At 40.9% G+C, this 27,086-nt stretch overlaps 2 protein-coding genes and 1 long non-coding RNA gene across 5 annotated transcripts in view; 2 read left to right on the top strand and 1 right to left on the bottom strand.

Annotated features, from left to right (window-relative positions):
• The window catches only part of CFAP97 (cilia and flagella associated protein 97), a 33,614-nt gene extending 20,909 nt beyond the window's left edge, over positions 1–12,705 (top strand). For all 3 annotated transcript variants that reach the window (XM_077848723.1, XM_077848722.1, XM_077848724.1), the window contains exons 3-5: positions 1,083–1,351; positions 8,618–8,768; positions 9,874–12,705. In XM_077848723.1, the coding sequence (XP_077704849.1) occupies positions 1,083–1,351; positions 8,618–8,768; positions 9,874–10,001 (548 nt within the window). In that variant the 3' untranslated portion in view covers positions 10,002–12,705. The remainder of the gene's footprint in view (positions 1–1,082; positions 1,352–8,617; positions 8,769–9,873) is intronic.
• Positions 12,706–18,763: 6,058 nt separating this feature from the next.
• On the top strand, positions 18,764–23,556 carry LOC144284333 (uncharacterized). The gene is made up of 2 exons (XR_013352684.1): positions 18,764–19,155; positions 19,748–23,556. It is a non-coding gene; the product is annotated as an uncharacterized LOC144284333 (long non-coding RNA).
• SLC25A4 (solute carrier family 25 member 4) lies at positions 21,166–25,099 on the bottom strand. Its single transcript, XM_077848716.1, has 4 exons — positions 24,900–25,099; positions 23,119–23,605; positions 22,445–22,585; positions 21,166–21,609 (listed from the first exon to the last, which is right to left on the bottom strand). Exons 1-4 carry the CDS (start codon positions 25,008–25,010, stop codon positions 21,452–21,454), a joined length of 897 nt encoding a protein of 298 aa, XP_077704842.1. The 5' UTR covers positions 25,011–25,099; the 3' UTR covers positions 21,166–21,451.
• Positions 25,100–27,086: the final 1,987 nt, after the last annotated feature.

Here is a 27,086-nt window from a genome sequence, read left to right as displayed (position 1 = left end):
CCTCACTTTTCCTATCAGCAACTCTTTTAATCTTTTTTTTTTTTAAGTTTCTGTTATCTTTGATAGTCTTTTAAACCTTGTTCAAATGATTTAACTTTTCTACACCAGTTACATTTTAAAATTGTGGTTAAAAATGTCTCTTCCCCTTATACCACGGTGCTTTTAACAGCATAAAACACTAAACAAGTAAAAGAATTAAAGATGCTCAAGTAAAAACAAGTAACAGTTACTTTAAAAAATATGTCAAAAACAAATGTTCTAGTCAGTTAATCTGATATTATGTACTCATCTTTAGTACAGAGTTAAGCTGAAACATTGAGCAGGCTTAATTAATATTTATAGAGACTTTTAGCAAATGCTTAGTAATAATTGTGACTTACTAAAAATTATTATAGAACTTTAAAAATTAAGCATGTTAATGAAATTTCATTTGATAATCATGTGCAAAATATTGTTTTTTTAATTTTTATATGATGTATTCATTTTGGCTTATGTTTAATTAGGAATAAAATATTTTACCTTTACTGTAGAAGTATTTGTTTCATGTTAATACTAAGACCATAAAGTATTTTCAGATTAGGTTGAAAGTTTCAGAATATTCCAGATTTGTTTTTGCCAGTTTTTAACCCTTGTTTCCATCAGTCATTGTTGAGGACATTTTATGTTTTAGGTATGCCTTCCAACTAACAAAAACTATCTAAATTGAAGAATTAATGTATTTATGCACTCAACCAGAGGTTTCTAACCTCCCCGACTACTAAGCTGCCTCAGGGAAACAAAATGGACGTGACAAGGACATTTTCCACAAATTATACCTGTTTTAGAACTTGTATCATCTACATCTGTTATTAAAATATTTTCACTGTTTAGTATATAGCTTTTTTTCCCAAAGAAGCTGACAGAACATAAAACTCTAAGCTGCCTCTGATTTTCTCTTTACACAGTTGTAGTCTGGATGTCATTAACACTATTTCATGTATACCTTTTCATGAACTAATACTGTTTTTAAAAGTGTCAGCACATAGCATCATTTTGCTGTGTTTCTTATTTAGTCATTTTTCCTTTTCTTGTTCTCTTCTTAGCTTTTCTGCAATTAGATAAAAAAGGACCACAAAAACATCACTTTGATCAGCCTTCAGTAGCACCAAGGAAAAACTACTCTTTCACAAGAGAGGAGGTGAGACAGATTGATAGGGAAAATCAGAGGCTTTTGAAAGAACTCTCAAGACAGGCTGAAAAATCAGGAAGCAAAAGTACGATTCCTAGAAGATCTATTGTTCATCCCCCTAAGTTATATCATAGTGCCCTCAACAGACAGAGGGAACAACAAAGGATTGAAAGAGAAAATTTGGTAAGTAACTAAAATTTTTTAGTCATCCAAAAAAATGAACTGTAATGATTTGTAAGGCCAACTTCTAGGAAACCAGATACAGTCAGTTTTTCAAATTTAATTATTTAAAAGTAAGTATAGATATGTATGGTATGGAATAAATACATAATGAGCTATGAGCTGGAAGTACAGTATGTGCCCTTTTTCATCATCAAACTGTATTTTAGGGGAACATTAGATAAAGACACTGAAAACTCTCTTATTTGGCTAGGTGTGTTAAGTCAGACAATAGTATAGGAAATGCCAAGGGTCAGGTATGTGTATCTTCTGTGAGGTATTCAGTCACTAGCTAATCTGTTTCACTGTATTGTATCTTTGTTGGTCTGCTACTTGAATGTATGAAAGACATTGATTATTAAAAATCATAAAGCTACTCTTCAGTTTTCTAAGGGATATATATATATATATATATGGACTGTTGAAAATCTTTACATTAAGAACTATTCTTCATAGTATATCATTTTCTTCATAAAATTGCATTCATAATAATTGCTCGTGTTTACTGGGCTCTAAACTAAATGCCGGGATCCCTGGGTGGCGCAGCGGTTTAGCGCCTGCCTTTGGCCTGGGGCGCGATCCTGGAGACCCGGGATCGAATCCCACGTCGGGCTCCCGGTGCATGGAGCCTGCTTCTCCCTCTGCCTGTGTCTGCCTCTCTCTCTCTCTCTCTGTGTGACTATCATAAATAAATAAATAAATAAATAAATAAATAAATATTAAAAAAAATAAATAAATAAAAAATAAACTAAATGCCATTGTCCTGAGCATCTCCAAATATTAGCTTATTGAATCCTGACAGTACTTCTTTCTGATGGGTGCTATTCTTCCCTGTCTTCCTGAGGGAGTAACAGACTGAAGGGGACAGGTAATGAGCCCAGGGACACAGAGCTCATGAGTAAAGGGCTGAGCCAAGACTTTAAACACAGGTGGTAGTGCCTTAGATTAAAATCAGACCCTATGGGCAGCATCGGTGGCTCAGCGGTTTAGTGCTGCCTGCGGCCCAGGGCATGATCCTGGAGACCCAGGATCGAGTCCCACATCGGCCTTCCTGCATGGAGTTTGCTTCTCCCTCTGCCTGTGTTGTGTCTCTGCTTCTCTCTCTCTGACTCTGTCTCTCATGACTAAATAAATAAAATCTTAAAAAAAAATCAGACCCTAATGAACACATAAATTCAGAGCTGAAATAATTGGTAAAACTCTTATTAAGATGACTGGAACAGTGTCCAGAATTCGTCCCCATCATTCTCATCACTAGTACAGTCCTGTTTGACCATGTGCCTACTCCAGCTTGCACCAACTCTTGTAAAAGTTGTTATCGCCATCACTATTTCAAGAGGTGGGGAGCTGGAAGGCCTATTTACAAAAAAACAGTAAAGTCTTAAACCTTCAGGAGGGTTACCCTGCATGTGGCAACGAGTAGGAAACAGCAAGGCAAGTTGAAATGAGGTTGGTGGGTAGTGAGCAGCAGGCTAGCTTTCTGCATATTATGACTATAGCAGTTTTTTCAAAATTCATTCATGATTTTTGAAAATTTGAAATTATGTCATAAACATTTGGGTTTACCTTGTCTACTTTTACTCTTCCACAGGACTCTGGAGCCTATTTTATTTAATAAGCAATTATATAGTATATACTAGTTTACAAATTTTAGGTCATTTAATCCTCATAGCAACCTGATAACATAGTTATTGTTGTAACGGAGGAGAAAATGAGACACTGAGTGGGACACAGGGTCTTGTTCCAGGTCAGACAACTAGCAGGTGGCAGAAGCATATGCAAGTAACCTAGCTTTGGGGTTATTTTGTTGTTGTTATTTAACAGCTTTTTGAGATCTAATACACATACTGTAACCACAGAAGGTATAAAATTCAGTGGGTTCTGGTGTAATCTTAAGTTATAGTAAAACGTATAAAAATTGTAAAACTTGTAAAATTTGCTATTTTAACTGATGTAAGTAGTTAGTTCAGTAGCACCATCAGTATTTCCAAAACTCTTTTCATCACCCATATAGAAACCCTGTACCTATTAATAATAACTCTCTTTTCCCCCTTCCCCTCAAGTAACCTCTGCTTTCTGTGTCTATGAATTTGCCTATTCTAGGTTTCATATAAATGGGATAATAACAATATTTGTTGTTTTATTTTGGGCTTATTTCACATAGCATAATGTTTTCACAGTTCATCCATGTTGTAGCCTGTATCCGAGCTTCGTTCCTTTTTCTGGCTGAATAATATTCCATTATATGTATGCACCACATTTTGAACATGCATTCATCTGTCGATGGACACTTGAGTGATTTCCACCTTTTGGCTACTTGTGAGTAATTTTGTAGTGAACACTGATGTATAAGTATCTGTTCAAGTCCCTGCTTTCAGATCCTGTGAGTGCATACCTAAGAGTGAAATTGCCAGATCATATGGTAATTCTGTGTTTGTCTTTTTGAGGAAACCGGGTTTATTTTTGAACAGTTGAAACCATTAATATGTAGTGGCTATCCTATATGACTAGAATGAAACCTGTTAGCAGCTTCTGTTTACAGCTACTGTCATCCCTCAAATCAGGTGTACATTTAAGCTCTTTAAATAAACAGTGGAAAACTACTACTATTTTATTCTTTTTACTTTGCATGCTTAGTAGTTTGTGTGTGTGAGCAATAATTTTTCCCATTTGATAGTAAGATCTTAATTGGTATACTTGAGACCAGTAGAAATATAATGTGAGCCCACATGTGTGATTTATAATTTTCTGGTAGTCATATTAAGAAGGTCAACCTACCAAATCCTTATTTAGATCCACATTAACTCTAATAGTTCCTCTGTATGAGCTGATACTCTTTATTTTTTTATTTTTTTTCAAGATTTTATTTATTTATTCATGAGAGACACAAAGAGAAGCAGAGACGTAGGCAGAGGGAGAAGCAGGCTCCATGCAGGTAGCCTGATATGGGATTCGATCCCAGATCCCGGGATCACGACCTGAGCCAAAGGCAGATACTCAACTGCTGAGCCACCCAGGCGTCCCTGATACTCCTTTTAATGTGTACTGACCTGTTCATAAACTTACCCATGCATGCACACACACGTACACACGCACAAGCATTTTTTTATGTGTCAGGTGTGCTGTACAAGCAGGGTCCATTCCTTTAAATGTTTATGATTTGTATTCCTTCATTTACTCCATCTCTAGTGATAGAGACCAGTGCAGATGGCTGACAGGCATGATGACTAAAGCAGTTCTGTTTCAGTACTAATAATAGCTAACAAGCTATCCAGGGGCTGTTTAGATGACAACTCAAGACAAAGAAATAGTTCTATGATTGGTAGGTAGAAAAGGAGGGCAGAGATACTGTAAAGAAGTGAATGTGCTGTGCTCTTTCTGGTAAGGTTCACAATCTTCATTATATGTTTCAAGAGGCAAATAATTACCTTTCCTTCTCATTCACAAGGGAAATAAATAAGGAATAAAGAAAAAGTTTTATCCAATAGAGGGCGTGCTTGCTACATAAAGACTCAGAACTTGTTAATTTCCAAAAGGAGGACTCATTCTTTAATTCATGAATTTTGAAATATTCTTGTTAAAGCATACTTCTTATCTTCACTTCAATATAATATGAATCTTATTTTCATGAAAGAGCACCAGAATAATCTTCGCAGAAGGCAAGGGGGTCAGGTCAGTGAGGGTAGTTAGTTTATATTTCACTTTACTGTCTAAAAGAAATGAGATTATTTCAATTATTTTAAATGTACATCAGTTTCCTGAGCTGTGAAAGAAGAGAGTGAAGAGTAATTGAAGCAAGATCAGGAAGAGACATAAGATTCCTGAAGGAATCTGTTTAGAGTCTAGAGTTCAAATGGAGCTAACGTTTTAATTTTTTTTTTTTTTACTTTCTGAAAATATATATGCATATACACATATTACATGTATGTAATTTGTCAGTTTTAAATTCAGAGAAATAAAAATATGTAGACAATAAAGTAGAACATAATCTTTCCACTCAGGAGTTCCTCTGTTACAATATTTTTATTTTTTATTTATTTATTTTTAATATTTTTAAAATAAAAGTAATGGGGGATCCCTGGGTGGCTCAGCGGTTAGGCGCCTGCCTTTGACCCAGGGCGCGCGATCCTAGAGTCCCGGGATCGGGTCCTGCGTCGGGCTCCTGGCATGGAGCCTGCTTCTCCCTCCTCCTGTGTCTCTGCCTCTCTCTCTCCCTCCCTCTCTCTCTCTCTCTCATGAATAAATAAATAAATAAATCTTTAAAAAAAATAAAAGTAATGCATATATAAATTGAGAAGAATCAGACCATTTTTTTTTTTTTTAAAGATTTTATTTATTTATTCATGAGAGACAGGAGAGAGAGACAGAGACACAGGCAGAGGGAGAAGCAGGCTCCATGCAGGGAGCCTGACATGGGACTCGATCCTGGGTCTCCAGGATCATACCCTGGGCCCAAGGTGGCACTAAACCGCTGAGCCACCAGGGCTGCCCAATTCAGACCATTCTTAAAAACATTAAATGAAAAAATCCCCCTTCCATCTTTTGTTCTTTGCTAGTCCAGAAGAGGAACTTGAGACTTCTTAAATAGAAAGCAATTTAAAGGGAGAGTGATACGTTGTCACAAAAAGATGAAAATTTATAGTATATCCCATCTCTATTGTAAGGATTCAAGTGTGTGTGTTCATTAGTCAGTACTTTAGCTCTAAGATCTTGAAATAATTTCTAGTTCACTCAGTCTGGTTTTCCTCCTTCTCTGGTTATTGTCTGTGTCTCCTTTCATTGAGGAAAACCTAATGATAACTAATTAGGACTTTAGTTGTAGAAAAATAAGAACAGTCCTGGTTTTCCCTGACTGTAGAAGGCTTGTTACTCTTTAATGTCCTTCAGGGTCTTTGCTTTATCACTTCAGAAACAATAAAGCACCTCTCCTCTGTTGACCACTGCAGAAATAATTAACATATTATTCATTCATTTGCCTTAACTTTTCTATTTCCAAAGAGGACAGGATTTAAGCTGTGTTAGCTTTCTTTCCAAAAAGAATACTTCTCAAATAGAAAGGAAATATTCGGATAAACTATTTTGGGATTCATTGTTAGAATCTTATTTGAGTAGCAGTTCTAAGATTTTGTAAGCCACAAATTGGAATATAAGTAACAATTCTTACCATTTCTCAATTGATGAGATATTTGTTTAATGTCTACTATGAACTATGTAAGATGCTGTAAGGAATATAAAAATATATATAAAATATTGCTCTGTCATATAATTTATAAATTAGCTAGGAAGGTAATTCTATTGCATGTCAACTGGAAAATCTACAAAACAGTTTTTTTTTTATAAAACACTTTTAGGGATCCCTGGGTGGTGCAGCGGTTTGGCGCCTGCCTTTGGCCCGGGGCGCGATCCTGGAGGCCTGGGATCGAATCCCACGTCGGGCTCCCGGTGCATGGAGCCTGCTTCTCCCTCTGCCTGTGTCTCTGCCTCTCTCTCTCTCTCTGTGTAACTATCATGAATAAATAAATAAAATCTTTAAAAAAATAAAAAATAAAAAATAAAACAGTTTTAATGATAGCATCAGTATTTAATAACCGTGTGCCAGATACTGCTGTGAACAATCTATATGTATTATCTCGCTTACTGCTTAAAACTAACGCTTGAAGATTATTTCGTTGTTAATATCCATATCAAGTCATGTTGTCTCTAATCACTGGCAGAGCCAAGGTTTAAATCCAGGTCTTTCTGACCAGATAACTTACATTTTTGGTCACTCTAGTACAAGTGTTAAAATATTTGAACTGTCATTTTTAAGTTTTACCTAGAAGTTCTTAACTATTGACTCAATTTAAATGTTTTTTTTTCTTTAAGATTCTATTTATTCATGAGAGACAGAGAGACAGAGAGAGAGGCAGAGACATAGGCAGAGAGAAGCAGGCCCCATGCAAGGAACTGATGTGGGATTCTATCCCAGGACTCCAGGATCACACCTTGGGCTAAAGGCAGATGCTCAACCACTGAGCCACCCACGCATCCTGAAAATGTTGATTTATTTTAAGGTTTATACTATAATCAGTACTTCATATTTTGATAGTCTATAAGCAAGAGCTGTTTCTGCTTGACATCATCTCTTAGCTTTTGCTTAGCTTGTTACAGTCCTAGGAGACACACAAACTGATACATAACATGATATGTTTCATGTGGTTTGGGTAGCATTGATACCTCTCTTATTTCCAAGTTTCTGCATGTAAACTTGGGGACTCACATATCAGGACAACAGAATGGGTTTATTCTTTGCCTTATTGTCACATTATTTCAAAAGTGATTTTGATCATAATTACTTTATATGTTTTCATATGGTATTAAGAAAGTGATTTAAAATCCTTATTTCATAAATTTCAAATTATATCAAGCATTTGCCAATTTAACACTAATTTGGAGGGATATCTGTATGCATTCTTATGTTTATCACAGCATTATTTATAGTAACTAAACTATAGAAGCAGCCCAAGTGTCCACTGTTAGTTGAATGGATAAAAAAGATGTGGTGTATATATAATGGAATATTATTCAGCCATTAAAAGGAATGAAATCTTGCCATTTGCAACAATGTAGATGGATCTAGAGAGTATATTGCTAAGTGAAGTCAGAAAGACAAAATACTATATGATTTCAGTCATATGTGGAATTTAAGAAAGAAAATAAACAAAGGAAAAAAAGACAAGAAAAAAAACAGATGGCGGGATCCCTGGGTGGCTCAGCGGTTTGGTGCCTGCCTTCGGCTCAGGGAGTGATCCTTGAGTCTGGGGATCGAGTCCCACATCAGGCTCCTTGCATGGAGCCTGCTTCTCGCTCTGCCTGTGTCTCTGCCTCTCTCTCTCTCTCTCTCTCTCATGAATATATAAATAAAATCTTAAAAAAAAAAAAAAAGAACCAAAAAAACAGATGGCTACCGGAAGGGAGGTGGGGAGATGGATGAAATAGGTGAAGAGGAGATTAAGAGTACATTTATCATGATGAGCACATGAATAACATATAAAATTGATGAATCACTATATTGTACACCTGAAATTAATAGAACACTGTATTAACTATACAGGAATTAATAAATTTTTTAAGAAAGTATTTGCCTTTTTAAAAACTTCCTGCTGCTAATTTACTAAGTTATTACTATAACTTATTGTTTATTGATACTTACCTAACATTGACTTTCAAATTGATTGTCTTTAAATGAAGGCTTTATTGAAAAGGCTTGAAGCTGTGAAACCAACAGTTGGTATGAAACGCTCTGAACAGCTGATGGACTATCATCGCAATATGGGTTATCTCAGTTCATTACCGTCCTCAAGAAGAGTGAGATCAACTCTTGGCCAGTATAGCCCCTTGAGTAAGCATATTCAGAATTATTTTGTACTTATGTTTGTGTTTTGGACAAAGTTTAAAATAGATGACTTCTGGAATGCATTCTGTTATTTTTCATTGGCATGCTTTGTCTTGTTCACTTAATTTCAGTCTTCATTTACAGCTTATAATGGCCACTTAGGAAAGAAGGAGATAAAACTATTGAAAATATCAGTAGTGTCTTCAATAATAGACTTAATTTCATTACATTTATTAAAGGAAGAAATGAGTAGATAATGCTGTTTAAAAGTTGTTGAAACATTCCCCCAACCAGTTAAGATTATTGGTAGTATCTTCCAGCCCTTATATGTACTTTGTCTTCCTCACTGGATAACTAAAACAGGAATTCATCTGTTGAGTTCTCAGATATAATCCCTCTTAACATTTGATCTCTGATCAGCACACACCCAGCTGGTGATGTATCCCAAAGAATGTAATATGCAGTGGCCACTGAGTGCTAGGGTGTCGGACACACAGAAAGGTGAGACATTCTCATGTACAGAAGTCTGTGCTGTTACTTCATGTGTGCATTCTAAACTACAAAAAAGAGAAGCCAATATTAGAGGAAAGTTGGAGCCACTTAAAATGTCCCAACTTCCCAGTGCTCATGTGAGTCTTACATGCTCATGTGACTGGTAATTCCATTCATTCATTTCATTCTTCAAGCATCACTTCCTTGGTATAGTGGCGAAGATATGGTCTTGTTCCAGTAATTCATACTTATTAGCACTATGCCTTGAATGTGGTAAATTATTTGTTGAATAAATTTATAAATGTATAATAAATTTATAAATGTATTTGTTTTTTCACTTGAATCATTTGAACAGCTTTTTAAAACCTTTATTCTCATCCCAAACCTGTTGAATCAAAATCCCCTACTATAGGGTCTGGGCATGTTTATTAAAATATTTTTAATTTCCACAAGGAATTCTGAGGTGCATTCCTGGTTGAGAATTACATTAGACTAGTAAAAAATGCATGTGAGATAGGGGAGAAAATTTTATCCTGGACTTTAAATTAGGAGAGGACGTTTATCAGGTGATGATGTATGTATTTAGTTTAAATAAGGTTATTTCTTCATATCTTTTCAGGAGGAGCTTCTAGAACATCCAGTGCTACCAGTGGTCTCAGTTGTAAGAGTGAGCGACCAGTTTTTGACACATCCAGTGGCCTGTTGCTAAGACCTAAGCCCCCTAATGTTCGTACGGCTTGGTTATAAAAACTTTTTACTTTAGGCATTGTTCATCCAGTTCTTATTGAAGTGCTCTTGTATATAATTCTCTGTGTAAACATCTCTAATTTAAGATCTACAACGAGTTGTAATTTTATTGTAATTCAGTGCAAAATTGTTTTCAAAAAGGCAATTTAATGTAAAATCAGTGTTTCCAATGAGGATGTATTTCTGTGAGGTATATATGTATTTGATAGAGAAATGGTAGTATACATGTATATTTTCTCAGCATAGAAATTGACGCACATCATAGAAACTGACAAAACAGTTGTGATAATATCACTGCACTTTGGACCCAAGAAGTTAACTATATTCTTGTTTTATGTGTTTTTTTATAAGCTTTAAACCATGAGCATAGCTCCTAAATTTGACTTTGTTTTCACTTTGCTCTAGAATTTAGGTGGTATAACTCATAATTTGATTGTAAGACTTGATCATACACTTTCTTATTATGAAACAAAACTTGAAATTTGTTTTCATTGGTGGAACTGATTTAGATTTGTTGAGCAGATTGAAAGAAGCTTGTACTAGGGCAGTCCTTGTGATTCACCAAAGGCATGTACTACCTCTGTATAAGTGTGCTGAGTTAGATCTTAAAAATGTGATCAGCCATTCCAGACCATTTCAGACTGTGAGTATTAGAAAGTTCAACTAGGAAGACCCTATTTCATATTCTTACACATTCAGGTAAAATACCACTAATGATTCTGAGAAATGAGGTAGACTTTGGAGCTATAGTCCACTACATTATAAATAGGTTGGCCAAGGACCAGATCACCGTAAGCAAAAGCAAATATTTGTTGAGCAAAATAGCATCACCAGTTTGAAAAGCCAAGAAGCAAATCCTGATTTATGTCAGAATAGTGTTTTAAGTGATACTGTTAACAGTTGTGTTATGTTTAGTGTTTACTGTATTAAGAGAGAAGATAAATAAGAAAGAAATGATCTTGAAGCTTTAGAGATTCCAACTACTGTTTTTAAGGGCTGAGGAAGAAAACTAAAATATGAATGGTAAAGGGAGAAATATTACACATTTGTTGAGGCTACTTTAAATGTCATCTAATTTTATTGTTTGGTTTGGGGTTTTGGGTTGAATCTTGGAAGTACCATTTTTGCCAATCCCATTTTTGAAATCCTAGTAATTAATCTTCATGGGATTAGTAATGGTGAATAGGGTGTCAGAGTTGACTTCTGAAATTAGAGTATTTTTCTGTCAGTCTCTGGGCTCTCATTTAGTACAACAAAGTGTATCTCAGTTGTGATTGCTTCTGTTGTCTTAGTCATCACTTGTTCATTAAGGCCTTTTCATTGTACCTTTAGAATGTATCAGAAAGTTTCCATATTAAATGCTGAATCTTTTTTTAATAGGAATTCTTGATCTGTAGCCACAATATTTGTTGTTTATTTTTCCAGGTTAGCTCAAGCTTTATTGCATGTTTGCTGAACTTACCTTTCTCACCACCTTGGGCAGTAAACCAAACTGCATTTTGCCAACTATCAGTTCAGAATTTCTTGGTCTTAAGTTGATATCGATAGATTTTTGTCTAGGATAGAGCCTGTAAAGTGTGGGAACAGTGCTGTTACAGAAAACTCATGTGAACACAGCCTGGCTATGAGGGTTTTTTTTTTTTTTTTTGCTGCTTTCTTTATGCTGTGATGTTCATTCATTGTTATTTGATTCACTGTTCTTGTGACCAAGTTCTTAGATCTTTTAGTGCTCTGCTTTATTTATTAACATTAGTTATACTAAACCCAAGGGTATTTTGTTTGGTTGTGTTTTTAGCTTACTGCACTTTTGATGTTTGTATAATATAGCTTATCTTTAAGAAGAGATAAGATAATGCTGAATTTAAAACTCGGCATTTGGACACCTGCCTGATACTGTAAGCCAGTTTTTAAAAATTGAGTTTAAGTTGTTAGGGAAATAGATATATATATGAAAACTTGAGAACCTTTTATGTTCATAATGACTTTAGTCTCTTAATATATTTTATACAGCCTTTGCTGTCCTATGTCAGTGTATAACACATAATTTTATAGATAAAGCTATACTTTGATTTTAGATACTAATTTAATGCCTTTAGTTTTTACTGCTTTGACCAGGGGAAGGTGGGGGTTTCATCTAAGTATTGCTGATAGCAGGGATTCAACTTGAAGTAAGCATTGGGAAGAACAACAATACTCTTTTCAAAGCAAAATTTACAATTCTGTTGTAATTATTACTCTATATGATAAGTAAAAATAGAAGAGTAGGAGTTGAATATGCTATTCTCTGATTAAGTCAAGGTACTTGGAAGTTGTTACGGTTTAAGGGATGCTTTTATGAAGGAATCATAAGTATACTGTTTTCATTTTCAAGAACTTTAAAAAGGTAAAGGATCATCTAGCACTACTATATATTTAGTTCACTTGGACCTAATGGATATACTTTGAAGATTTACGTCTGCAACCAGAAATTATACTAATCCAAGATCTAAAATTATTAGGCAAGATTCTTATTGAGAATTATTTTCATATCTGTCAAATGCTAAACTAATGTTGCCTCCATTTTAATAAGATTTTATGAAGGATTTTGAACTCTTATTTCCTAAGGGATAACTGTTATCTCACACTTTCCCTACTTTTTTCAATCTCCATTAAAAAACTGCATTCTTGGCTACCACAAATAAAATTTTTCTGGTCTGCTTTTAAATGTAGTGTAATGCAGTTGTTTTCAAACCATTAACCCCAATATCCAAAAAGTGGATATCTAGACAACTTTAAAAAGAGGTCATTGTGATGCTTGTGTGCTTCTCATCTTCAGATTCAAATACTGCACACTATGAAAAGTATGACCAATATAAAGTTGGAGATACAAGTTGAATTTATTATATTTTAATTAAATTCATTAAATGTTTACTATTTTAAATGCCAAAAATCTTAAGCTATGCCTTATTGTATACCATCCTAAAAAATGTTTATAATGGTAATGGCTACTTTATTTCCATGAATAAAATTAGTAATAAACTTAAAAATCCACATCTTTTTTTTTTAATTTCCCAATATGTTACGTATTTTAGGCCTGAAGAATTAGCTTGACATAGTGAAGAAAGAAATAAAAGAATTAAAGATAACTTAGTTTTGATACTATACCCCATCTCTCAAATGAATTTTCCTTTATTTTCCCGTAACTGTCAAATGCATTTTCTTTTTCTCATTTTAAAAATTAGAATAATAATTTTATGTGCCTCACAAGCCTAAGAATTAGAATGAAGTTGGAAGGAGGGTATTAGCTATTTATATCTTTGAAAGTATGACACTTATATGGGAAAGAGTTTGCTTATAATTACATTGTTGGTCATCATCTCTTCAAACCATATCCATCTAATTTGTTCTGCAAACTTGCTTTGATGGTGTGTTGGATACTCTTACAGCCTCATGGAATGTTTTTTTTTTTTCCAAGTGTCCACATGAGCATTTCATATGCATCACGAGTGATACGAAATACCCTTTTTAAAACTCTGTGCTAAACATCAGTTTAGAAAATTTTTTGATGAGGATTTAATAATGATGCCATTGAAGTAAATCACTGAGTAGTTCCAGCAGTAGTATATTGAACTCCCAACTGCGAACTTCAAGGATGCTTAGAGCAAATAAGATTACATCATAGCAGAAAGTTTTATTCGATTTTAAAATTCTGGTGACTATTTTTTAAGACACTGGGAGATATTTCTGGGATGATACAGTCTTCATATTCTGAACCTCTTTCAAAGTTTGCTTTGTAAGTTCGGGTAAGTTGCACTATTTGTTCTAGATGATGTTTTTAAGGTTTTATTTACTATTTTACAAAGTAAAACTTAAGAGGTAACATGGCATTAGTTTCCTTTAACAAGACATGGGGTTTTTTCCTAGGAACCTAGTTTCACATCTGCTATTAAAAAAATTAAGATAGTCCCCAAAAAAACTATTGAAAACCATGGTTCCAAATTCTTCCACTAATTTATATTATTACAATGATGGTCTTCACCAAAAATCACATTTATTTCATGTATTAGAAATTATAACTGAACTCCAAGTTTGAAGTATGCTTTGTGGGTTTTTTTTCTTTATTTCATTCTGAGAATGTTTTATTTCATGAGGTAAATACCTAGTACTAAGTAAATATATCTTCTTTGCATGTAGTTATGTATACTGACTAGAAAAACCTAAATCCACCATTAACTTGAGAAGATTTAATTTTATTTTGGGGAATGTGAGAGGGAAATGAGAATGGCCTTCCAAAGATAAATGTACACTTCATATATTGTTACAAAGCAAACATCTGCGTCACCACTAACCAGATCCAGAGTTGGAATATTGCCAGGACTCACAAGATCCCTGGGGGCTCCCTCCCCATCATAACGCTTTTTGTCTGCCAAAAGGTAACTACTATCTAAACTTCTAATACCCTTGTATAGTTTTGCCTGTTTTTTATTGTCATACAAATAGAATTATTTGTGTCTGCCTGCTTTTGCTGAACATACTTGTTTCTGACATTCTTTCAAGTGTTGCATGTAGCTGTAATTCATTTGCTTTCATTTCTGTATAATATTCTAGCATATGACTATACCAGTATTTATTTATCCATTCTGTGGTTGATGGACCTTTGAGGCGGTTTCCAGGTTTTTGGTTATTACAAGTAATGCTAACATGAAGATATTCTGTAGATGTGTCTTAATTACGTGTACATGCATTTGGTTGGCACGTACTTAGGAATGGAATTGTTGGGTTATAGAGTTCATGTAGTTAGAGTTTTCCAGCACAAGTGTACGAGTACTCTCCCAACAGAAGTGTACTAACTAGTTCCTGTTGCTCCATGTCCTCATTAACAGTGTTGGTCGTTTCAGGTTAACCATTTGGGTGGGTGTACCGTGTTATCTCGTGATTTAGTCACATTCCTCTGATGAATAATGAGATCAAACACCTTTTCATGTTTATTGGCCATTGGGATATCTTTTGTGGAAGTGCCTTTGCAAGCTTTTTGCCTATTTTCCTATGGGTTGACTGTCCTTTTCTTATTGATTTGTGGGAACATGTACATGTTATGGATATAGTACAATCCCAGTGTGAGTTGTGTTAGAAATATTTTCTCCCAGTCTGGCTTGCTTTTTCACTATCAATGATGTCTGTGAACAGAAATGCTTAATTTTACTTTAGTCTACTTTATCAATCTTATCATAGTACTTTTTTTAAAGATTTTATTTATTTATTCACAAGAGACACACAGAGAGAGGCAGAGACACAGGCAGAGGGAGAAGCAGGCTCCATGCAGGGAACCCAACATGGGACTCGATCCTGGGTCTCCAGGATCACGCCCTGGGCTGAAGGCGGCGCTAAACCGCTGAGCCACCAGGGCTGCCCTAATATTGGATTTTATGAAATTTTCATTTACAAAGTGCATGATGATATTCTATTATGCTATTTTCCAGAAGTTTTGTCTTTCACATTTAGTTAGGCCATTCACTTGATATTATTGATTGTCTCTTTTTCATGAATGATGCCATTACCTAAATTACTGGCTTCCAGCTTTATTCTTCGGACTTAATTTGCTATTACTTTTCTAATTCCTTGAAATAGATGTGTTTACTGATTTTGAGCTTTTTTTAAAGTAAACTCTGTGCCCAATGTGAGGCTCAAGCTCACAACCCCAAGATTGAGAGTTGCATGCTCTCCCGTCACCCAGACCCCAACCTTTCTCCTTTTCCAGTAGATGCATTGAAGGCTGTAAATTTCTTCTGAGCATAGCTTTAGCTGTTTCCCACAGTTTCAATAGCATGGTATTTTTATTTTCATTAAGTGCAAAATATTTTCAAGTTTCCACTATGATTTCTACTTTTAACCCGTGGACTCTTTAAAATATATATACTTAAGAGAGAGCATGCCCGTGAGCATGGTGGAGATGGGTGGAGGTGGGGACAAGGAGAGGGAGAATTTTAAGGTTCCATCACGCTCAGTGTGGAGCCCAACAGGAGGCTCAATCACACAACCCTAAAATCATGACCTGAGCTGAAATTGAGTTAGATGTGTAACTGAGCCAGCCAGGTGCTCCTAGAATATATTGTTAATAGAATGTTTTAAAGTGGGCAGTCGGGGGGCAGCCCCGGTGGCTCAGCGATTTGGCGCCGCCTGTAGCCTGGGGTGTGATCCTGGAGACCCGGGATTGAGTCCCACGTTGGGCTCCCTGCATGAAGCCTGCTTCTGTCTCTGCCCCCCCCCCCCCCCCGTGTGTGTCTCTATGAATAAATAAAATCTTTAAAAAAAAAGAATGTCTTAAAGTTATGATTGTGTTTTGGTTTATATGAAAAATTGCAGAAAAAAACTTAAAACTCTAGATTAGGAGTTTACAGCCCGTGAGCTAGTGTCTGTTTTGTGGCTTTTATCTCTTTAAATGTTTTTTTTTTTTTTTTAAATCAGAAGAAATATTTGTGACATGTGACTATAGTACGAAATTCGCATTTCAGTGTTTGTACATGTTTTACAAAAACAGCCATGCCTCCTTCATTTTTCTTGTCCAAGGCTGCTTTTGCAATATGGCAAAGCTGTGTTGTGTCAAAGACCATCTGGCCAACAAAGCCTAAAATATTTACCGTCTTGTCCTTCGGAGAAGGAGTTTGTTCACCCCTGCCGTGGATAGTGTTTTCTTCCAGAAAGGATTTACTTTTGCTTCTAGCAGGCAGTGAGGGTGCTTGGAGTCTCAAATTGTATGAAAACAGATTGAGTGGGCATCAGTGACCACAAGGACTATATTTCCACTTCTGTCTTATTGTTACCCTTGGGTTGCCCTTTGGGGTCCCAGTCCACACACGGATGTTTACCAGGGCTCCCCTTCCTTGAAAGGCCCTGGATTCTGTTTTTTTGTCACATCTTCCCCCAAGAGGTTTTCACACTGTTTTAGTTTCTCAGCTGTGCAGCTATATTTTCCACATATTAAAGATACCTCATGGGGAAAACTGACCCTCAAATACTAGGCTTACTTCTCAGAGTTGTCTTCCTCCAAATCGTAGCCTTGGCCCCTTAATTTCACATGCCTTATTAGCTTCCCAGTGCCTTCAAGCAGATTTCTTTTTAAATAGTTTGAACCCCTTTCCTAGCTCTTTTCAGGGGGAGCATTGGTTTGCATTACCTAGTCTGACAATATGGAAATGCCTTATAAACCACAAATACACTTTGTTTTTGAAGAGAATTCCTAGATCTTACAGTGAAACTGCCAAATGAGTTGTGCTCATCTTGAACCTGTACATGTTTGGGCAGCTGTCAAGTGGAGCCACCCAATTTTCTCTTCCCCAGTGTGTCCTTACCAGGGTTGGGGATGGTGATTAACGTGATCCGTTTGTCTTTTCACACCAAAGACAGAAGCCTGAGAGTAAGCCTGGTCTCCTGCCCCTTTTAACCCCACTCCAAGTCCCTTAGTTCTCAAGTGGTCCTGCTGCTACTGCTGTTTCCACTCTTATCTCCTTGCCCCCAGTCCATTCTCCACACTGCTGCCAAAGTGCTAAAATGGGAATTTGATCATGTCATTTCCCTGCTTAAAAAGTTCAGTGACTCTTTAAGTAGGCTCCACGGCCAACATGGGGCCTGAACTTACAAACCTGAGGTTGAGTCACATGCTCTACCCATGGAGCCACCAGGTACCCCCCTTCAGCAGCTCTTTATATAGGTTGTTGTATGCATCTCATGCTTGAAGCTTATCTAACACATATTTTCTCCGTAGGGCCCATCATTGCCTTCTTGCATTTAGGCACCATAGACATCACTTCAGCACTGTGCTGGGGGTGGGGGGGGGTTGCCATTTTAAACCCTGAAACCACCAACAAAAAGTTGAAGGCCTCTTTTTTAGAGTATGACAGCTGATACAAGGGGGCAGATCCTGCCTGGCCTTGCTTGACCTCAGGTAGTATATCAGGCAACTTTTTTCACCACTCTGTGCATACTCAAGAACGAACACAAAGGGGTTAGAAATAAAATCTTAAAGAGGAGCCCAGTTTGCAAATACGCAATCTACCAGTGAGGGTCCGCTTCATCATGGATTGATGAAAAATTGGTAATTCAAGAGAAGCAGAAAACTAGAAGGAATTCATAGCATGATAGATTTTGTAAAATTGTCTTTTTAAAGACTTGAATGTAAAGCAGCCAAAAATTTTCATCCATTACATTCTGTGCCCCAACATGCTTGTCCCCTCAGTACTCAATACCCTTTGTATGTTCAAGATTCCACCAAACTAGAGGACTTGCCTTTCCCCAAATATCCTCCTGGTTCTGTCTCTGGGTTGTGAGTGAACGTTTTTTTCCCCACTTACACTTGATTCAGTAAACATTAAACCCTGCCTGTGTCCTAGGCACCGTTCTGGGCTCCAGGCACATGGCAGTGACAAATAAGAACCACTGCCCTCGAGAGCTTCCCTTACTTCACAGCCTTGCACTTTGTAGATGTTTGTAATTTTGCCTCCACACAAGCCATATCATGTACACAAAGTAAAAGAGAAAGGAAATAGTTGAGATTTAAACACAAACAGTTGAAACCAGTTTTAATGCTCAGTTCCCATTCTGGACTAACCTCTCATTCTCCATGGTTTTCCTCATAGACTCAAAATATAAAATAAGATGGCTAAAAAAGAAGAAACCTCTAGGTGAGGCTTTAAGGGAGAAAAACATAAAAAATGAAAAAGGACTTTTTTTGGGGGGGGGGGGTAGGGGGTTGACATGTAAGAGGAGGGCTGCACTTAGAGAGAGCTTTCCAGGAGAGGGGGCTGGTAAGAGATTCCTGAGGGCAGAATGCTTGCTCAGTCCTCAGTTGTTTTTATGTAAACTTTTTCCATCTTCCCAGACCTTCAAATGTGACAGCTTTTTTTTTTTTTTTTCGAAACAAAAAATTTTATTTTGAAAATACTCTTTAAAGGTAAATTTGGCTTCCATTTTCCCTAAGGTGCATCCAACAAGATACAAAAACAAGAAAACAAAGACCCACGACATTATGTAGAGCTCTAAAATGAGCTGTATCTACCTGAAACCAGCATTCGTAAGCTCTTTGTGAAGGGATATACTTGTGTGTCCTTCTACAGTTCTCGGTTCTCAAGAAGAGTTAACTCCCTGGAGCTGCAGGTGTGGCTGCAGCAGGGAGGCTGTGGTCAGTAAGGTGTTGGGGGTGCGACCCTGGGTGGGAGGCATGGAGCGGCGTCTGGGGAGGGAACCAGGGGCGGCACAGGACGCATCCTGGGCTTCTCTAGAAGGGAGTCAGGCTGTGCTGCCGCAGGTTCCAGTTTGGCCTGAACACTTTGCCGCACTGCCGGCTATAGGGCTTGATGTCTGCATTTGGAAAATTTTGTGAACCGCTAGAGTTCTAGACGGACAAAATCCTTTCCCACACTCCTGACATTCGAGAGGTTCTTCTTTGGAATGGGTATGCCTGAGATCCTGCAGATGACCTTGCCTCTGGAAGGCCTTGTGGCAGATGTCACGTGTATGGCCTCTCACCCGCGTGAAAGATAGGATGTAAAGATAGGATGTCCCTGGCCAGATGATGGCTCCCTGACAGAGGCTTAGGTGTCAGAGCTGCTGGTGAATGAAGTAGGTGGCGAGGAGCTGAGTCAGCGGGGCCCTTTCCCCAGTGTGGTCGAGGTAACCCTAGCAGAGTGGGGAGGCTGACCTCTGGGTCATGCGCATAAGGCAGATAATGTGTGCTATTTAATGAGTGTTGACGTCTCCATTTCCTGTTCCAGCCACGGAGGACCCAAAGACTGGAAGACAGTTCTGGTTCTTGGTTGGGCTGGAAGAACCCACGGTCCATTCATGCTTTCGGTTCCCAGCTGCTTTGCATGGCTCCTCCCTCACCTCTTAGGTTTCAAAACCCTGAACGGGCTGCTGGCCTTTAAGATCCACTCCACGAAATTGTCTGCCCTACTGGTCTGCCCTGCTTGTCTTTCCTCCCCACCAGCAACAGAATTTGGACCATCCATATCATCCTGCGGATGGAAAGCAGCATGAGGATGATGTATCCAGGAGGCCCCTAACACAACATGTTTGGGACCTGGCCTTGCCACGGGACGGAGAAACTTTGTTTTAGCGCCTTAACCTTTTCCATTGGCATAGACCTCCTCTACACCAGGACAGAGGGAACTCTGGTTATTGTGATGAAACAAAGCAGCCCATCTTTTTACTGGCAAGGTAAGAGTGAGTCGGTGAAAGAGTTCAGGAAGGAGGGTAAAGAACAGGAGGCACAGAGGCACTGTGCCCCTCAAACCACCCATCAGGAAAAACATAACAGGCATGTGCCTGCCTTTTAAGCTTTGCCTGGGGTCTAGAAGACTGGTTTCCCCCAAATCACTAACAGGCTTATGCTACATGAACTGTTTGATCTTCTGGACCAAAAGTAGTTTCCAACTAGAAATTGTAATTACTCTTACTAATTTATGAGAGTTAAATCCCAAACTGACTTTGCCTCTAGGTTTGGATAAATTGTTACTAAAAAGAAGTGCTGGCAGATACTTTCTATGCCTATGTGTCTAACTTTAGCTATTTTCTTTGAGGACTACCTCCTACCACTGCCCACGTTTCATGTCCCCCTTCTAGTCCTACTCAACCAAGATTATATTAGACATTACATTATATAATAATGGCCATTTCAGTCCTCTCTCCTAACCATATGCAAGCTTTCAGAATGGGTTCCTGTCTGTCTGTAACTTCCACAGAGCCTAACAGGTACCAAATACTAGCTTGCTGGCCGATTGTCAATGAATACTGCCCACTTGTCATAAGATTCTAAGTATCAATTCTCTACAGGCACTAAAACAGAACATTTCCTAATCTCACAAAACTCCTGAAACTTTAGTGGAATCTCAGAGTTCCTCAAGATTGCATGAAAGTGCATAAAATCAGGTGGGATTATGAAAGCGTTGATCTAAGCCACCACTTTGGAGCCCCCAGCACCAGGGCATGAGGTAAGATAAAAACAAATGGGTAAAAGCTGCAGAGTTTGAAAACCAAGACTTTAAGCATTGTAGGTACTCCTATGATATAAAGTAGAATATCTGACATTCAGAAGCTGGGGCAGTGAGTTATAAATGAGTCCTGCTAGAAAACGTGCATTTCTAGTCTTACGTTTAAATCCACGTAGCAGTAAGAATTCAAAAAAACATGGTGCATTAAGTGGTCTTTATTGAGATTTCACATTCGGTTATCGTCATTATCAGTTCTTCAGTTAATTGTACAAGTATGATAAGTTATTTTATGTCTGACGTGGGAATTTAAATGTAAAATAAATACAAAATACATTTGTGGTTTAATGAACACTCAGTGAAGCTTTTTTTTCTGAGGTATTCCTTTCAGTCTGGTTTTATCCCAGATCTTTCTTTTTACTTCCCATAGGAAAAGTCTATTAAACCACACAATGGATCTGGAACCAATGATCTTGAGTTTTAACTACATTAGACGAATTTTTTGATCTCATCATACAACACCAGTACAAAAGCTCCACCCATGCCTCTCAACACATTGGACCAGGCACCTTTGAAGAAAGCCTTGGCTCCTTCATCTTTTGCAATCTTCCTCCAGCAGTCCACCGTCCCGGTGTACATAATATCAGCTGTGGAAACAAATGTTGGTTAAGGGCTCTGTAATTCTGGAGGAGAGGCTTTTCATCTGAAAGACCTCTCCACACTGTTAGAAAGTCAGTCACTTGAGCTCTGAGCCCAACCTCTATGTGGGATCCACCTAGACACAAACCTTCCTTGCATAACTGTCAGGCAGCGTCTCTTGTCAATCCTACTCCTTCCACCCAAGATCACATGAAGAACTTGGGCAGTTAACCAGCTAACTCTCACACACATGGTCAAACTGTGAAACAGGAGGGGATGGGGTGGAGCGGAAGTACTAATAAGCTGGGTTAGTCCCCCTTTTTCTAGAGAAGAAAAAAATTTATGGCCAGAGTCTCAAATTATACTGCCCAAGAGATACAACTATTAGGTTGAAACATACGGAACTAATATTTGACATTTTGATGGTAAAAAATGGCAATTTCATGTTTCAACCTACAGAAACCAAGACAGTTTCGGGCCATGTCACCCAACAAAAGCACCCTCTCCCACTAACACTTGTAGTAAGAGCTAGATAACAAAAGCAAGACTTATTTTTAAGTAAATTAGCTAATTTGTTTCCTGTATTTCTGTACCTAGACTCTAGGGGAAAAGGACCTGCAGCCTCTATATTAAGTTCACCTCTAAAGATCTCATTTTTGACGTTCTTATCTCTGATAGAAACACATTCCTTTCTCTAAAGGAACAGCTGATAGTGTTGGGGGGCTGACCGTAAAGTCTTTCCTAAGTTCTTATCACATAATTTTAACAGTGAAGACTAGAAAGAGCGCTGAACAGTGTTCTCCTTGGGCAGAGGGATCTGAGATCAGCAGGTGTCAGGCTTACCCCCTTTCCGGCCAGACTGCATCATCATCCTACGGCGGACAGTGTCAAAAGGGTAGGACACCAGCCCTGCAACCGCTGTCACGCTTTGGGCAATCATCCAGCTCACAATAATGTGCACATTCTTGGGGTCAGGCAACATCCCTGTGAGCAGAGGCAAGAAGCCAAGTGGCTGTGAAGTGATTTCTCCCAGCAGCTCAGCTGGGAGCTAAAGTAGGCATGGCGAAGAGGCTACCATCCCTGCAACTCCAGGCCCTGCCCTTCTCCCCCCTCAAAGGACCTGCCCCCTGTGGGTGCCTCACAAATAACCAGGCAACCAACCAAGGCTGGGAGCTGCTGTCTAGATCCAGGGAAGCCAGAGCTGTGCCCAGGACACAGGGCCTGTTGGAGTGGCTCCAAGTTCAGCTCAGTCCCTGCCAGAGCTGTGGCAATGGGGGGTGGGAGGGGCTTCCCTTCCTCCTCTCTCAGTAACTCAAGGCCAGAGCTTATTTCAGTAGGGGGCAAGGAGGGCCCTGTAGCTATTTATCTATGTCATACCACCTCCTCATTCCGAAGCATCAGGTTAGCCCAGGGACTAGGAACAAAACCAAGATTAATAAAGAGAAGGTCCTTGGTGAGTTACAGACCCCCGGGGACCATCCTCCAACCCACTCCGCTCCCCCTGAGGCCCCTCTCACCCTTGGCAGTATCATAGACTCCAAAGTAGGCAGCTCTGTAGATAATGATGCCCTGGACAGAGACGCTGAATCCCTGGTAGAGACCCCTCAGGCCATCAGACTTGAAGATCTTGGTGAGACAGTCACCCAGACCACTGAACTCACGCTGGGCAGCACCCTTGCCCACGTCGGCGGCCAACCTGGTCCTAGCAAAGTCCAGCGGGTAGACAAAGCAGAGAGAGGTGGCCCCAGCTGCCCCACCGGAAGCCAGGTTACCGGCAAAGTAACGCCAGAATTGCTTATGCCGGTCCACGCCCCCCAGGAAGATCTGCTTGTATTTGTCCTTGAAGGCGAAGTTGAGAGCTTGGGTGGGGAAGTAACGGATCACGTTGGCCAGGTTACCCCTCCAGAAGGAGAGAAAGCCCTGCTCCTTGGGGATTCTCACCACACAATCAATGATCCCTTTGTACTGCTTCTCGGCACTGATCTGTTTGCTGGCATGCTGGACCTGTGGGGGTTGGAGGGGGGAAGGAATTGGTGAGGATGGCCGCAGCAGAGGGAGAAGGAAAGAGGCCGAAAGAGGACGGGAGCAAATGCACGTCTACAACTCCTTCGTTTTCTTTCTTTAAAAAAAAAAAAAATTTATATATATATATATTTATATGGGATATCAAGCAGATGTTAACTAAATCTAAATAAGTATGTTGGCTACTTGGATAACAAAGCCAAAAAAACCTTCCACTTTGCCTCAATTATCAGGGCACTCGAGAGAAAAGGTTCTTCCAAAGATAAACTGAAAAGACTGCATTGCAAAGAGGCATTTATGCATCGCCTTTTCCGTAGGTGCCAGAACTACACCAGGGGCTTAGCGGGAGGTAGAGATGTTGGGAGAGGCCTGTCCTAAAGCACCTGCTCTGATTTAACAGACCCGATGGGCAGGCAGGAGATCGCGCTTTCTGGAGACCTGGATCTCTGCGGAGTAGATACTCTCACAGGAGGAGAATAAATCCACTAGGTATTAGGGCCTGAAAATGTTCAAGTAGATTATCCAAGTAATTGATTATTGGGGGTTTGTTGCTGTGAGCGAGCAATATGTTGGGGTTTTCCTTTATGATAATCTTGACTCCCGAAGCGAGGAGGCCCCGTTTCTCACTGAGGGGCCCTTGCCCTCTGGGAGCAAGTAGAGGAAAAAACGGGACGCCTAGGATGATGATGACAAACCGGAGACCAGACTGCAGGGTTAAGGATGCGGGGGACACACGCGGCAAGACCGTCGGACTCTATTCCGAGAACGGAGTCTTAATCTCTCAAACCGGTGTTGCTCGGCTGTCAAACTGGGGGAATAACGCCTCCGTCTTACAGGGGCTGTGCGGAGGTAAATGCGGGTGGGCCGACCGCCCGGCGCGCGACACCCGGCCGGCGAGACTCCGCAGGTGCGCACCGGAGCAGGGGGCGCGGGCGCGGGCGCGGGCGCGGGGGGCCCCGACGGCCGGAAGGTGAGGCCGACCTCGGAGGCGTCCCGGGAGCAGGATCTGGCTGGCTGCGCCCCACTCGGGGTGGGTTTCCATATATAGACACCCGCACGCAGGGCGCCACCCGACACCAGGAATCCGCTACTGACGCTCGACCTGCCTCTCCGCAGAGGGCACCTTCCCGCTCGCGCAGGCCGCCCGGGGCCTGTGGCCTGCAGCACGGAGCCGCCGCGGCCCGGGCCGCCCCCGGGCCGCCCCCGCGCGCCCCCGCCCGCGCCCCCGCGCGCCCCCGCCCGCGCCCCCGCCGCCCGCGCCCCGCCCCGCCCTCACCTGCAGCAGCAGTTTCACCCTCTCGATGGGGGCGACCGCGGTCTTGGACACGGCAGCGGCGACGCCGCCGGCCAGGAAATCCTTCAGGAAGCTCAAGGCGTGATCGCTCATGGTGACAGCCGGGCGCACAGCCTCCGCGCGGCCAGGCTCGCCCACCCGCTCTCCGTCCCTGCGCGACGCGAAGGGGCCGCTCGGCTCGCCCCGCAGCCCTCCTTATATGCCCCGCGCGGCCTCTCGCGAGAGGGGGCGGGGCCCCGGGGCCGCGCGCGCCGCGCCCATTGGCTGGGCCGGGGGCCCGCCCCCTTCCCCGTCGCCGCCCCGCCCCCTCCGCGGCAGAGGGCACCCGGGGCGAGGGCGCTTCCGGGAGGCCGGGTGGGCCGGGGGCTGTGCCCGCGCCTCGGGACGTTTAAAGGGCAAATGCGTGTTATCGGTCCGGGCGAGCCGAGGGAACACGGTGTCTCCGCGGCATGTGGGCCGCGGTATTTATAGCACAGGGAGGGTGAGGCCGGGGCCGACCCGGGGCCGACGCCTCGAGCGGGGCTGGCTTCACCCTCGGGCCGCCGGGCCCGCCCCAGGCCGTGCGTGGGGTTCCGTTTGGGTTTGGGGATTTTTTTTTTTTTTTTTTTCCCCATCGCCCTCCGTGTAACGGCGTCCCTCACCGCGCTCACTGCTGGGGTTGACTGGGGCCTCTTCGGAGTTGTGCGCTCTCCGCACAGAAACGGAGATCCTCCAAAATAAATGCTAACGTCACTGGATGCTGTGATTACGTCATCATCTGGCAACCTGCCGAATCCCCCCACCCCCACCCCACCCCCTCCTCTTCCCTCCATTCAGTCGTTATTCTACCCTGAGATACCCCTGTGGCTGGCATTCAGTGCAACCGGGAAAGGGGGGAGCTCCAGGGCAGAGGGGACTCTAACAATAGGGCCCTTACAGGACACTTTTTTTTCTTTTTTAAATTTTAGGAAGAGAGAGCACGCCTGCAAGCAGGAAAGTGGCAGAGGGAGACGGAGAAGCAGGCTCTCGGCTGAGCAGGAGCCTAATGCAGGCTGCATCCCAGGACCCCGGCCCAGCACCTGAGCTGAAGTCACCAGCTCAACCCACTGAGCCACCCAGGTGTCCCTAGGACACTTCTTTTGCAAACCCCTTAAGGGCTTCATGTGCTACTCTGTCGTCCGCGGAATCCCAGGGCATATTCTGGGCAGAATGTTCTCTGGCAGCTGGCGGCTTCTGGAGGGTCAGTGCTGTTAGCTTTCCCATCGGAGGAGCTGGGTGATGGGGATTACAAGCAAGGGAAGGTCAAATCCTTGTCTGTATTTGCCTCTTCTTAATAGGCACTGGGCATGGGGGTGACATATGCTCTCTACTCTTAGGGAAGTGATTGCAACTCTGCATTGGTTTTGTTTTTCTTTTATGCATTCCTATGAACTTTGCTTTTCCTTTTGTGTGTGTGTGTGTGTGTGTGTGTGTGTGTGTGTGTGTAGGCAGTTCACACAGTCATGCAGGTTTTCAAATACAGCTGTTCCATGCCCTAGAATGACTGCAAGTAGTTTTTAACTCCAAACCCTTCACTCAAGTTTCTTCCGAGTTTTGTACGTTTGACAGTTTATGCATCTTATTCACAAGCCTGCTGATGAATGCAGACTTCGTGTTAGGTGTTGATTGAACTGCAGCCGTCTGCCGCCCTGGGTATGGAAACTTCAGTAGAGTAGAGGTCACTAGTCAGTCGGGTGCCAGGACCACAAATGGTATGCGTTTATCTGAGGTTGGGCAGGCCAGAGTCCAGAAATCTAGGTGAGCAGTGTGAAAGCTAGCAAATGCAAGTTTACCAAGGTCAGAGCAGGCAGGAGGTCAGGAATTCAGCATGAATAGCAAAGCCATTTGTGGGCAGCCTGGGTGGCTCAGCGGTTTGGCGCCTCCTTCGGCCCAGGGTGTGATCCTGGGGACCCTGGATTGAGTCCCGAGAGTCAGGCTCCCTGCATGGAGCCTGCTTCTCCCTCTGTGTCTCAGCCTCTCTCTGTGTGTGTCTCTCATGAGTGGATAAATAAAATCTTAAAAAAAAAAAAAAAGAGAAAAGCCATTTGTGCTTTCATTGCACAAGGACTCTGAGCATTTGTTGTGTACCAGGAACAAAGTTTGGCCCTGCGGATTCAGTATGAATAAAAGATGGGTCAGTCTCCCAAGAAA

The sequence above is a fragment of the Canis aureus genome, chromosome 15 (assembly GCF_053574225.1).
Source record: "Canis aureus isolate CA01 chromosome 15, VMU_Caureus_v.1.0, whole genome shotgun sequence".
Lineage (NCBI taxonomy): Eukaryota > Metazoa > Chordata > Mammalia > Carnivora > Canidae > Canis > Canis aureus.
This window is presented reverse-complemented; position numbering and strand designations above follow the sequence as displayed.